The sequence below is a fragment of the Amia ocellicauda genome, chromosome 4 (genome assembly GCF_036373705.1).
Source record: "Amia ocellicauda isolate fAmiCal2 chromosome 4, fAmiCal2.hap1, whole genome shotgun sequence".
NCBI classification, from domain to species: Eukaryota; Metazoa; Chordata; class Actinopteri; order Amiiformes; family Amiidae; genus Amia; species Amia ocellicauda.
In genome coordinates, this window is record NC_089853.1 from 8,015,339 (window position 1) to 8,027,786 (window position 12,448).

A 12,448-nucleotide genomic window follows, 5' to 3' on the forward strand; every position below is an offset into this window, starting at 1 on the left:
ATAAACTGTTCTATAAAAGCTCAGCTGCGGTAGATTTATATAACATTCCCCAGATTCAATCTAAATATTAGAGCTGCAATAGGTGACAGTATCCAGGCTTGACAGTAAGAGGAAAGCAAGATGGTTCTTGTCATGAACAAGGTGAGAGTATTGGCTGTGAAGAATACTGGGCTTATTCTGGAAAAGAGCTGCCTTTTTGGCAACAGGTACTGGAAGCTCTTGCACATTTGTTTTCCCCTTTATAAACCAAACCAGCTCTCGGATATATGGTGTTGTGAAATCGCATTGACGTAACAATCTGAAGTGCATCAGTGCGATCCAGAGCACAATACTGATAATAAAAGCAAAGTAACTGCTAATTGATTTAACTTTTAATGGTCTTTTCCTCTCTGAAACAATGCAGTGGAAAAGCGAGTGCAGACCAGGAAAATGAGACATCGTCCCCAGCCCCGCCTCCCGGCAACCTAGATGAGATCAGATCTGAGATTAAGGCCAAAATCGAGGAGGATGCATACAATAAAGGGTGAGACCTTTCTGCTGGAACTTCATACTAAGACACCATACACAGAGAGGGACTATTTTTTCCCAAGACAAGAGCCAAAGCTTAAAGTGAAGCTAAACGTAAAGGTTTAGAATTTATTAGAAGCAACAGATCTCCCAATTTATTAAGTGTTTTTTTCAGATTTTGTAGGATTTAAAATTCAAAGTCTAGGAATGGTTTCTTTCTAATTTTGTAATCCGTTGGTTTTGATGCTTTCATCAGAAGACATGGGTATTAAGTGCAGCTAAATATGTGTATTTTGTAGTAACTCAGTCTAACTAGTTTGCTGTAATTCAGGTATCAGGAAGGTCTTAAGAGAAGTAAAGAGCTTCAAGAACTTCAAGAACTTCAAGAACTGAAGGAAGAGGAGGAGAAAACTGACGAGAGCCAAGAAGAGCCAGACGAAAAGGAAAAGGAAGTTGAAAATGAAAAAAAGAACAGCAGGTGACTTCCTTTAGCCCAGTGGTTCCCAAACTGGTCCTGGAGGACCCCCTACCCAGCTGGTTTTTGTTCCAACCCAGCTCTCAATTACTTAATTGAACCTTAATTGAAGTAACAATCTGCTTAGATTTTACTTTTTAAATTGTGTAAGAAAATAGTTGTTTCTTCAATACGTTTTTTAATATAATTGTATACTTAACTTAAACCCCCTATTGTTTAAAATAATTAAAAGTCTATGATTTAGGAAATTATTAGGTAAATTATGGGTTCAATTAAGTAATTGAGAGCTCGGTTGGAACAAAAACCAGCAGGGTAGGGGGTCCCCCAGGACCGGTTTGGGAACCACTGCTTTAGCCGCTCATTGTAGGTGGATTTTCCAGGGTGGGGAACTGAGGTCTCTACGCCAATGCAAATTCAAAATATCATCCTTATTTTGCACTGTGTGCAATCTGACCACTGCATGATAGATTTAATCATGTAGGCAGTTGGCACACAGCTGAAGTCTGGAATCAAGGTATTTGTATGCAATGAATACATGTGTTTTATTTGTTTTGGCCAAAGTAAGAAGTGGAGAGTTAGAATTACCCTTAATAAATAATTTCTAACAGATTTGTATGTGTATATGTATCAGTCTGCTTTTAAGGGCCCCAGAAAGACAAAAGCCTGCCAATAAAACCCACTTCAAGAGCTTTCCTGCAATGTTTCATCAAACACTGCAGTCTGCACATTTGCAGCTTCACCTCTGTGAAACTAATTATCTCTTCTCTGATGTTGTTTGTCTATGTTTGCAGCAAGTACGAGGAAGCTCTGAACGTCGTGAGCAGGCTGTGTCCAAAGATTTTACGACAGAATCGCCTGTTCTGGATTATCGCAGCCTCTGCTGTGTTTTTGGCTTTCATCGTCAGTGTCTTTTCATCCTTGAGTAATTCTTACAGCGAACTGGGGGAAGGATCGTCAAGCAAGAGTGCATACTCAGGCAAAAAGCAGAACTTTGGCTGGAATGTCGGGCTGCAGCCTAAGAAACCCACAGCGGAGTAAAACAGAGCATTTCCTCTCACACGCTGGCATAAAACAGACTTGTCCTCCAATGACAGCCTGCTGTGAAGGACTGTCTCGACCATCACAACACAAAGACCACCTGAATATGAACAATTTATGGCAAAGGAGAAGAAACATTCAGGGGCTGTGGACAATCACTTTGCAAGCTTTAATTATACACCCAGATTATTATGTCAACTAAAAAATAGAAACACCGCCAAGGTAGCCAAAGGGACTACAAAAATAATGTCATGAAGATAATACTATTGACATGTCGATTAATCGCTCGAGATCTTTGGTTCAAATGAATGTGTAAATCTCTGCTCTTTTTTCAGGTAAATCTGCAGCCTTATTTTAGTCCATGAAAACGATGGGCTGTGCTATCATGGTCTGTGGTTAACTGTATAGGCGATTGCGTGACAGACTTTGATGGAAGTAATGTAATGCTTGACAGGGAGGAACCACACATCTGTCTTCTCAGGTTAGATAAAGCAATGCTGGTCCCACACAGCAATGTATTGAAGTATTCAAAAAACAATCAAAGAGGTTAGTTTTTAATTTTGTTAGGTAAAATATTCTATATTGTGTATTTAAAAAGAGACCTAGATTGAAGATAACTGCAATGTAGTTTATAAAGTGCAATATTTTTGTAGCAGATGTCCACAAATAGGTTTTGTCCATTTGGTTTTTACTTTCACGGCACTGAGCACCGTCGGTAAGACGGGTCTCCAGATATAAAGGAGCACTATTTTTGAACCGCATGAGAGCATTATTTTATTTATCATTGTAAACATCTGCACATGTGTGCTAGCCTTGTACTGTATAGTGCCACCATACTTGATTCTTGAAATAAACCTGCCTTATCACATCTCTTGCAACCGGATTCACTTGGGTGTTTCTGTGGCCAGGAAGTCCTGCATTTCTGGATTCCTTTTTTGTGACTTCCTGCAGTGAAAAAAAAAGATTCTGCTTTTTCTAAAATGATGCATAAGTGCAAAGAAAGATTTATTTGCACATATATTTCCAAACTGTTACAACATCCTTCCATGTTTTTATTTTATTTATTGTATTCAATAAATCACTAAAGAAAGCTAAAACACAGCTTCTGTGATATAAAAAGGACATTATCTGGAAGTTGGGCTATTTTTCTTTAATATCTATAGGCTCAAGCAATTCAGGTGAGTCAGAATTCTGCACTGTGACATTCATTGCTGAGTCATATCCTTACATTAAAGGAATTCCAGGTCAGGTAACTTTTAATACTCAGTGTCAAGTTGTTAAACAGGCTGAAGGTGATTCCTCAAAGCTGGCTATATAGGTTGTGCTATCCCAGTCTTTCTGGAGTGAAGAACTTAGCAATCATGCAATAAATGTTTTTTTATGAACCAACTCTCTGGGCTATGATAAAGGCATGGCTTTAAAAATGTATTTATATGTTTGTGATTAGATTAATGGTATACTCTTGTTTCACATTGTGTTTTAATTTTCTTGTTGTTTTTTTGTTTGGTTTATTCTGTATACAATGAATTGCTTAATTGCCATCAAATTTTAGATTCTGAAAATGAACTACTCATTTGGGAAGAGCTAGGATTTCCCTTCCAAGTTAATCTCCATTAAATCCAGCTGAATTGGGTTAAACAAAATCATTACTGAGGTCAGGCTGAAATATATAGATATTTTTTTATATATATTTAAAAACATATTTTTAGTTTTAATTTGTTTATTGTAGTAGAAAGACAGGATATTTATGAAGCAAAATACATACAGTACTGTGCAAAAGTTTTAGGCAGGTGTGAAAAAATGCTGTAAAGTAAAAATGCAGACATGTTAATAGATTATTTTATCAATTAACTAAATGCAAAGTGAGTGAACAGAAGAAAAATCTAAATCAAATCAATATTTGGTGTGACCACACTTTGCTTTCAAAACAGCATCAATTCTTCTAGGTACACTTGCACACAGTCAGGGATTTTGTAGGCATATAGTCAGGTGTCTGATTAAACAATTATACCAAACAGGTGCTAATGATCATCAATTCAATATGTAGGTTGAAACAACTGCATTAATTGAAACAGAAACAGCTGTGTAGGAGGAATAAAACTGGGTGAGGAACAGCCAAACTCAGCTAACAAGGTGAGGTTGATGAAGACAGTTTATGGTCAAAAGTCATACACCATGGCAAGACTGAGCACAGCAACAAGACACAAGGTAGTTCTACTGCATCAGCAAGGTCTCTCCCAGGCAGACATTTCAAGGCAGACAGGGGTTTCCAGATGTGCTGTCCAAGCTCTTTTGAAGAAGCACAAAGAAACGGGCAGCGTTGAGGACCATAGACGTAGTGGTCGGCCAAGGAAACTTACTGCAGCAGATGAAAGACACATCATGCTGACTTCCCTTCACAATCAGAAGACGTCCAGCAGTGCCATCAGCTCAGAACTGGAAGAAAACAGTGGGACCCTGGTACACCCATCTACTGTCCGGAGAAGTCTGGTCAGAAGTGGCCTTCATGGAAGACTTGCGGCCAAAAAGCCATACCTTCAACGTGGCAACAAGGCCGAGCGACTCAACTATGCATGAATCTGAAATATTTGTCTGTAGCAGAAGGCAGTTTGTTCACTGAAGGGCTGGAGAGCGGTACACGAATGAGTGTCTGCAGGCAACAGTGAAGCATGGTGGAGGTTCCTTGCAAGTTTGGGGCTGCATTTCTGCAAATGGTCAGAATGAATGGTCTCCTCAATGCTGAGAAGCACAGACAGATACTTATCCATCATGCAATACCATCAGGGAGGCATCTGATTGGCCCCAAATTTATTCTGCAGCATGGCAACAACCCCAAACAGTGAAAGTCCATTTAAGAACTACAGCGTAAAGAAGTACAAAGAGTCCTGGAAGTGATGGTATGGCCCCCACAGAGCCCTGATCTCAACATCATCGAGTCTGTCTGGGATTCCATGAAGAGAGAGAAGCAACTGAGGCTGCCTAAATCCACAGAAGAACTGTGGTTAGTTCTCCAAGATGTTTGGGCCAACCTACCTGCCGAGTTCCTTCAAACACTGTGTGCAAGTGTACCTAGAAGAATTGATGCTGTTTTGAAGGCAAAGGGTGGTCACACCAAATATGGATTTGATGTAGATTTTTCTTCTGTTCACTCACTTTGCATTTAGTTAATTGATAAATATAATCTATTAACGTGTCTATTTTTGAAAGCATTCTTACTTTACAGCATTTTTTCACACCTGCCTAAAACTTTTGCACAGCACTGTAGCATTTTTATTAAGAAGGGGACATACAGAGGGGGGAGAGTGATGGAAAATAAAATAAATTGCCGTCTGCATCAGTTCAGCAGGTGAAGCACCTAAATGAAACACAGCTGCCGACGCTGATGAGAGGCAATCCAGCCCCCACCAACAGCCGTGCTAGGACAGGGCTGACCTGTCACGATACACTATACAATTCAATTGAATACATTACATCATATACCTCTTATATAGACAAAGCAGGGACCAGAAGGAGGCAGTGGAGACGAGAGTAAAAGACAGAAAGAGAGCATCATGGGAGTCCTCAATGTACATGAAACAGTGCATTTGAGCTGCAGTTCATCAAAATAAGTTACAAAGGGCTGCCAGGCAGGATAAATCCTCTCGGTGGAGCTAATAAGGCATTGACCTGATTTTCTCCAGATTAATCTAGAGAGGTAGTAAATTACTCTTTAAATAATGTCTCAAAACCATTTCAGTCAGAACTCTAATTCATTTTAAATGAAACGTATCCTGCATTCTCCTAATTGGCATTGATCTGATGACCTGTTGAGTGGATTTTGGCTTTCCGCAGGGTTTTTATGGGATCATTTCCTTTGAAGTCCTGACTCTGTCACATCCTTTCTGGACATGTTTTGTTTTGAGACATAACAAAGGGGCACAAAGCACCCTGTCCAATACATAGCTAAAGGAAATTAAGGAACATGTGGTAGCAAATTAGTTTCTGATTGACAAGATAAGAATTATTTGTTCGCAGAGTGAACCACTTTCATCTCATCTCAGATAGCATTGTTTTATGGAACAGATCACAATTAGATATTTGTCAAAGTAGCCTTCTGACAAACATTGACCTAGAGCAAATCAAAACGGGCACACGTTTGTAATTTTGTAATCACTGCAAGGTCAAAGTTTCAATTTGGACTAATATTCTTTAATAATTAATCTATCTGTAATCTGTTCTACTGTTTTGTGGTATATGTTACATGAACTGTAGAAATATAACATAGCATGGGTCAAGCAGTTCAGTGAAGGGGCCAGGATCGTGCTGGTCTTAGAGGCTTGGAGATGATTAAATAAAAAACTAGCTGATGATATAATGAAGCTTCTGTCTGGCTGTGAGTGTGTGTGTGTGTAGGTGGTGGGGGGGCGGGTGTTGAGGGGAGATAGCGGGCCAGGGTGGGTGGGGTTGATGATGTGAGCAAGCCCATAGAAGTGCATGTTTTGTTTTATCAGTGCCTCAACAGTTTCACATGTTTTTCCTGTTTCCTATTTCCGAGTCCAATGTCCTTGTCATCACCCTTGATATGGGTCCTAATTTGCGCAATAGGCATCCCTCTGAAACCTTTCTAAGTTGTCCCCTGTTTTGCTCCCAATGCACTTCTGAACTCCACTAATCTGAAACACTGCATTCTTAAGGGTGAACAGCCATGGCAAAAGTTTGGTTCGTCTTGTGTCTCTCCTTGATTTTGATCTCAGCTACACTTCCAAAACCGGTGGCAGGTAAGACTTCTCTCTATTCTTGCACAGCAGCCACTTACATGGTTTGGTTAGTTGATCTTCATATTAATATTTCTGTAAATGAAACACTCAACTCATAATTGTACTAGTTAAAGGTAAAAAAAAAAGTATAATTTTGGTCTGCGTTGTTGGAGGTTGGCTTTGTTAAATTCCTTATTAATTATTGATGTTACATACATTCAATAAGTGTACGCTTATGTTAAATATATCAATACCAACACAGGTATTTATAAAACATAAAAAAGCTTTGGAGGTGTGCTTAATTTAAGTTTTGCAGTGCTTCTATTCTGATTGCATTAAGTAGCACATGAAGTTAATGTTTTTCATCTATCAAGTTATTTCTGCACACACTGATCAACTCCCTATTAAGCTCCAGAGAAAGTACTAGCAATAGATTTTCATGACTTCATGGTTAATAATGAAAAAAATCCATGGATTTGTGTATTTCAGTAAATACCACACTGACTGAAATGGTTAATTAAGTAGTATTGAGAATATGCGGTTATTTTTTGTTTTGTCATTTACTTTAAACCCTTGGAAAATGGTATTTTATTTAATATATCCAAGTATTTATTAATAATGTGCAACACTTTACATTGAAAGGATATCTAGCACGTTTCCTTAAATAATATCTGAATTTAAATGAAAATGACAAAACTTCCACTAATTTTCCACAATTTTCTTAAGTTTCACATTTTCAACACAGAAAAGTATCATAAAGGTGAAGCTCTATAGTATACCTGTTGTGAATATAATTATTTTTCAATAAAATAGGTTTCAAAATCTACATTTTCAAATGTTTTCAAATCAATAAATCATGCAAAACCAAATGCATGTAAAATCTGTAATTCTGCAAAATCCCATGACAAAAAGATAATTAAACTTATACAGCTCTGGAAAAATTAAGAGACCACTCCGAGTTCAGAAATCAATGCTTAATTGTTTCCAGAGCTGTATATGTTCTTACTTAAAATAAATGAGAATTTACATTAATATGTAGCTAGCTCCATAGGCTGAATACAAGCACACATATCCACACTCAAAATAGTGAGAGTATAAAATACCAGTGAAGTGAAAGATGTAATGGTATCCTGTGTCTGTTTATTGTATGTTGCATTGTTTTGCAGATATCTCTCCTACATTTCCCACTGTTGCTGGTGTGTTTCTTTTCTCACGGGGACCTTATGCTTTCAATGCATCTTCTGCAAGAACAGCTTGTGAATCTTTAGGACTAACCATCGCAACAAAATCTCAGCTGATTAGCGCTCACGAACATGGATTAGAAACATGCAGGTGTGTCATGCATCTGGATTAGTATTGTGAGGGGTGGGTCAGGGTGGTTGTTTGACAAATCAGGTTCAGCTGCCTGTGTCTAAACATACAGTGTTTGTTTAAATAATATAAGTCTACAACAAACCCCGTCTTACTGCATATTGCATTTATCTTACTTTCAGTCTATAAAGCAAATGGAGACAACTGTGAAGGTTTAGCATGAAAGAACATAACAAACTACAATTTCTTAGAGTACACATTTGTCCTGTACTTTCTATTTAAACTCTATGCCAGTGCAGTACTTTCTTTCTAAAGTTTTTGTACAAATGCATTTACAGGTATGGATGGTTGGATGAACGAATCGCTGTTATTATTCGAATAACACCGAATGCAAAATGCGGTCAAAACAATACTGGCATTATCACGTGGCGTGCATCCCTTGATAAACTTTTTGATGTCTTCTGCTTCAATGCATCAGGTATTAACATTTAGGTTTAACTTTGTCCTTCATTCAGTTAAATTTTGTCCCACATTGCCAATTACAAATTTTAAATGCAACATTTGATGGAGAACTTCCATCCTGGCAGAGAGCTGACATCAAGCATTGGGATTGGAATTCGTGACTGACAGGTGGGTCAAAGCCTGACCCCTTGTTCTTACATTCATTAAGGTTTGAGTCATGTATCATCTTTTACAAGCTGACAGGGTGGTCAAATTGTGACACAATGAATGGTCCTTGGAACAGTGTAAAAAAATTTATCAGTGTCCTTGCGTATGAATTGGATTGATTTCAACAGTTTTAAAGCTGTGAAAGGAAAATATAACCATCAAAACATCCTGCATTGACTTCCTTAAGTCTCCCTCGGGATATTTGGAAAAGTTGTAATAACCTCACACAAGAAAAAGGTGGCAGGTGTATTGTGAAATAATTAAGAGAAATCTTTTGAATGGAAAACAATACTGAGATGGAACATTATCTCCCAGAAAGGAAAATAATACTGTAATTCATTCTGTCTGTACCAGCACATGGAAAAACTAAATTAAGTTGCAGTTCTGTGGTCAGAATGATTAATACGAATGAAATTGAAAGGAAGGAATAGGAAATAAAAGACAATGGACTCAAAAGAAAATAACTGGTTGTGTTTGACCATTGTAGTACAGTATATATTTTTTTACAGATATAGTGACATATCCAACAAATCCTACAATCCAGGATACTATGACAACTGAAGCGACTGTTGGAGGAACATCACCCCAGAACACTGAGTCTCCCTTAGTCGATTCAACCTCCACAACAGACACCAGAGCACCTCCTAAAGCTCAGACCAGCCCAGCCAGCCTAACTAGGACGGCATCCATTCCCAGCACCACCCACGATACCCAGCATCAGCCTCAGGACCAACCACAGCCAGCATTCGGAGGTCTGACTTTGTGAAACTATGTCTTGTTATGTGTGTACTAACTTATTTGCTTTTGTGACTTTAAGAAGTTGTATTATTATATCTCTAATGCTTGTAATTATTTAACGTACTTACATTTTTGATATGTTATAGATTATTTTTTCAGACCCCATCTTGGTTCTATTCTATTATCCAACGTGATAGAAGGATAGGTAATCTTCTACTTTCTTGTCTTCCAGCACTACCATTCGCACTGGGCATCGTGGCCGTGTTACTGATCCTATTAACGGTTTCTGCTGCTTTTTGGTATTTTAAAATGTGAGTACTCTTGAAATCCCCACTCTCTGGCAGATTAATCTCAGGCAATGTAGGCTATGCTCTCGCCCAGAAATATTTTGTAAGTTTTTTTAAAGTAATTATAAAATAATTATAATTTTCAGTGATTTTTCCCCCCACCAAAGTCAAAGGGTGGTAAAATCATAGAAATTAAGCTTTTAATCTCAGACACGATCACTCTAATTATACATCCATATATTTGGAATATTATTATTATTACAATTATTATTAAGGAAGTTGAAGATAATAAAGGTATGCTAATCTGAACCATTGTTAAGAGTGCACTATTGGTAATTTCAAAATAAGCAAGTTTCAAATGACAGGTGCATGTTAACATCCATAACATGTCTGAATTGCCCCTCAGGATGTATATTTAAAATTATCAATCCATATTCAATTATTTTTGAATCCTGTAAGCAGAGGTATTCATTATTACTGTATATTGATGTGTTAATCTGTTTTTCTTTTTAAGTCAAGTGTTGGCAAATGTATGGGTACCTTAATCAGTGTGTTTGCTTTGTTTAGGCACAGGAAAACTCATCCACTTTCAAATAAGGATCATCCCAAAGAAAACATCGAAACAGAGATCTGGAAACAGAATAACTGTGAAGCCGAGTGTAAGGAACACCAACCTGAGACTGACATAGACGGGAGCAGAAACAATTCCAAAGACACAAATTTGCTTCCTGGTCCTGAAACAAAACAACAGTAAGCAGAAAGCAAAGCATCAAAATCACCAAGGAGGTCATTGAAAACAAAGCAGGAACATCATATTGTAGTTGTATTAATCACAATACAGTGAGGAAATATGTATATGTTTTGCTAGTCTATAAATTATCCATAATTAAATCATAATCTGCCAAAACAGTTTATTTTGTTTCATATTGTTTAGATATTTAAAGCAGTTTGCAATAATTAAAAAAAAAATACATTATATTGAATCATATTGCATTTTCTTTATTATTATTATTATTATTATTATTATTATTATTAGTTGTTGTTGTAGTAGTAGTAATAGTATTAGTATAAGTGTTATTATTTAAAAAGTATATATTACAGTAATATGCCATATCAGTTTCCTGAACTGTAAATAAATGTCTTTGCCACCCAGGTTTGGGCATCTGTAATAAGGAAGTTGCTGATTAAACAAAAGACTCCATACATTTTAAAAACCTAATAAATGTTTTACTTTCATACTGTTTTTGAATATTAATGTATGGACTTGGTTTATTGTTTGTTTACTGGAGATATTGCCAATTAAAATTGAGAGAGGGTGGTGGGAAAAAGCAACAAGAACAAAAAAATTATCTATTTCCATATGGCTATTTCCATTGTAAGATCAATAATAATAATAATAATAATAATAATAATAATAATAATAATAATAATAATAATAATAATATTTGACATACAGTAACTTATATACTATTGTGAACATACCTCCTATTATACTACAGATATTACTACTTACTTTTATATAACCTAAATTGTACTATTTCTATGATGATTATTAACTTACATCACTGATATGAACCTGCATAGTATCATAAAACTAATACATATCCAGTAGTATACCCTTCAGAAAGTACTGTCGCATTCTAACAAAGTATTTTCAGATACTTTAAATTCTACCTTTGATTATTGTTTTAAGCACATACACACACACACACACTAAACAGAGGCTACAACATCCTTCATACATTGAATTCTAGTTGCATAATACTGTTCACTATCCCTACTGATGATTAGTTGTGTGTCCATTAAGTATGGTGGACTATCCATGCCAAATGTTAAAATAATACACAGAGAAATGAATAAATAAATACATAAATGTTGAAATACACGAATAAATAAATGTTGAAATCAATAAATAAATAAATGTTGAAATCAATAAATAAATAGATAAATATCCATGTATTTATATACTTATTTCAACATTTATTCATTTAATAATTTATACTTCGTCAGATAAGGCTGATAATGAATTAGAAGAAATTTGAGTAACTGGAAAACTATATATATATATATATACACTCACCTAAAGGATTATTAGGAACACCTGTTCAATTTCTCATTAATGCAATTATCTAACCAACCAATCACATGGCAGTTGCTTCAATGCATTTAGGGGTGTGGTCCTGGTCAAGACAATCTCCTGAACTCCAAACTGAATGTCTGAATGGGAAAGAAAGGTGACTTAAGCAATTTTGAGCGTGGCATGGTTGTTGGTGCCAGACGGGCCGGTCTGAGTATTTCACAATCTGCTCAGTTACTGGGATTTTCACGCACAACCATTTCTAGGGTTTACAAAGAATGGTGTGAAAAGGGAAAAACATCCAGTATGTGGCAGTCCTGTGGGCGAAAATGCCTTGTTGATGCTAGAGGTCAGAGGAGAATGGGCCGACTGATTCAAGCTGATAGAAGAGCAACTTTGACTGAAATAACCACTCGTTACAACCGAGGTATGCAGCAAAGCATTTGTGAAGCCACAACACGTACAACCTTGAGGCGGATGGGCTACAACAGCAGAAGACCCCACCGGGTACCAATCATCTCCACTACAAATAGGAAAAAGAGGCTACAATTTGCACAAGCTCACCAAAATTGGACAGTTGAAGACTGGAAAAAAAGTTGCCTGGTCTGAT

General features: G+C 36.8%; 1 protein-coding gene across 2 annotated transcripts in view; it reads left to right on the forward strand.

The window, feature by feature from the left end:
• mrvi1 (murine retrovirus integration site 1 homolog) overlaps positions 1–3,436 on the forward strand; it is a 30,990-nt gene extending 27,554 nt beyond the window's left edge. The window contains exons 22-24 of one of the 2 annotated variants that reach the window (XM_066700835.1): positions 404–523; positions 839–985; positions 1,774–3,435. In XM_066700835.1, the coding sequence (XP_066556932.1) occupies positions 404–523; positions 839–985; positions 1,774–2,020 (514 nt within the window). In that variant the 3' untranslated portion in view covers positions 2,021–3,435. Of the gene's footprint in view, positions 1–403; positions 524–838; positions 986–1,773 lie in introns of both variants that reach the window. The other variant, XM_066700836.1, reaches the window with a different exon arrangement.
• The last annotated feature ends 9,012 nt before the right edge of the window (positions 3,437–12,448 follow it).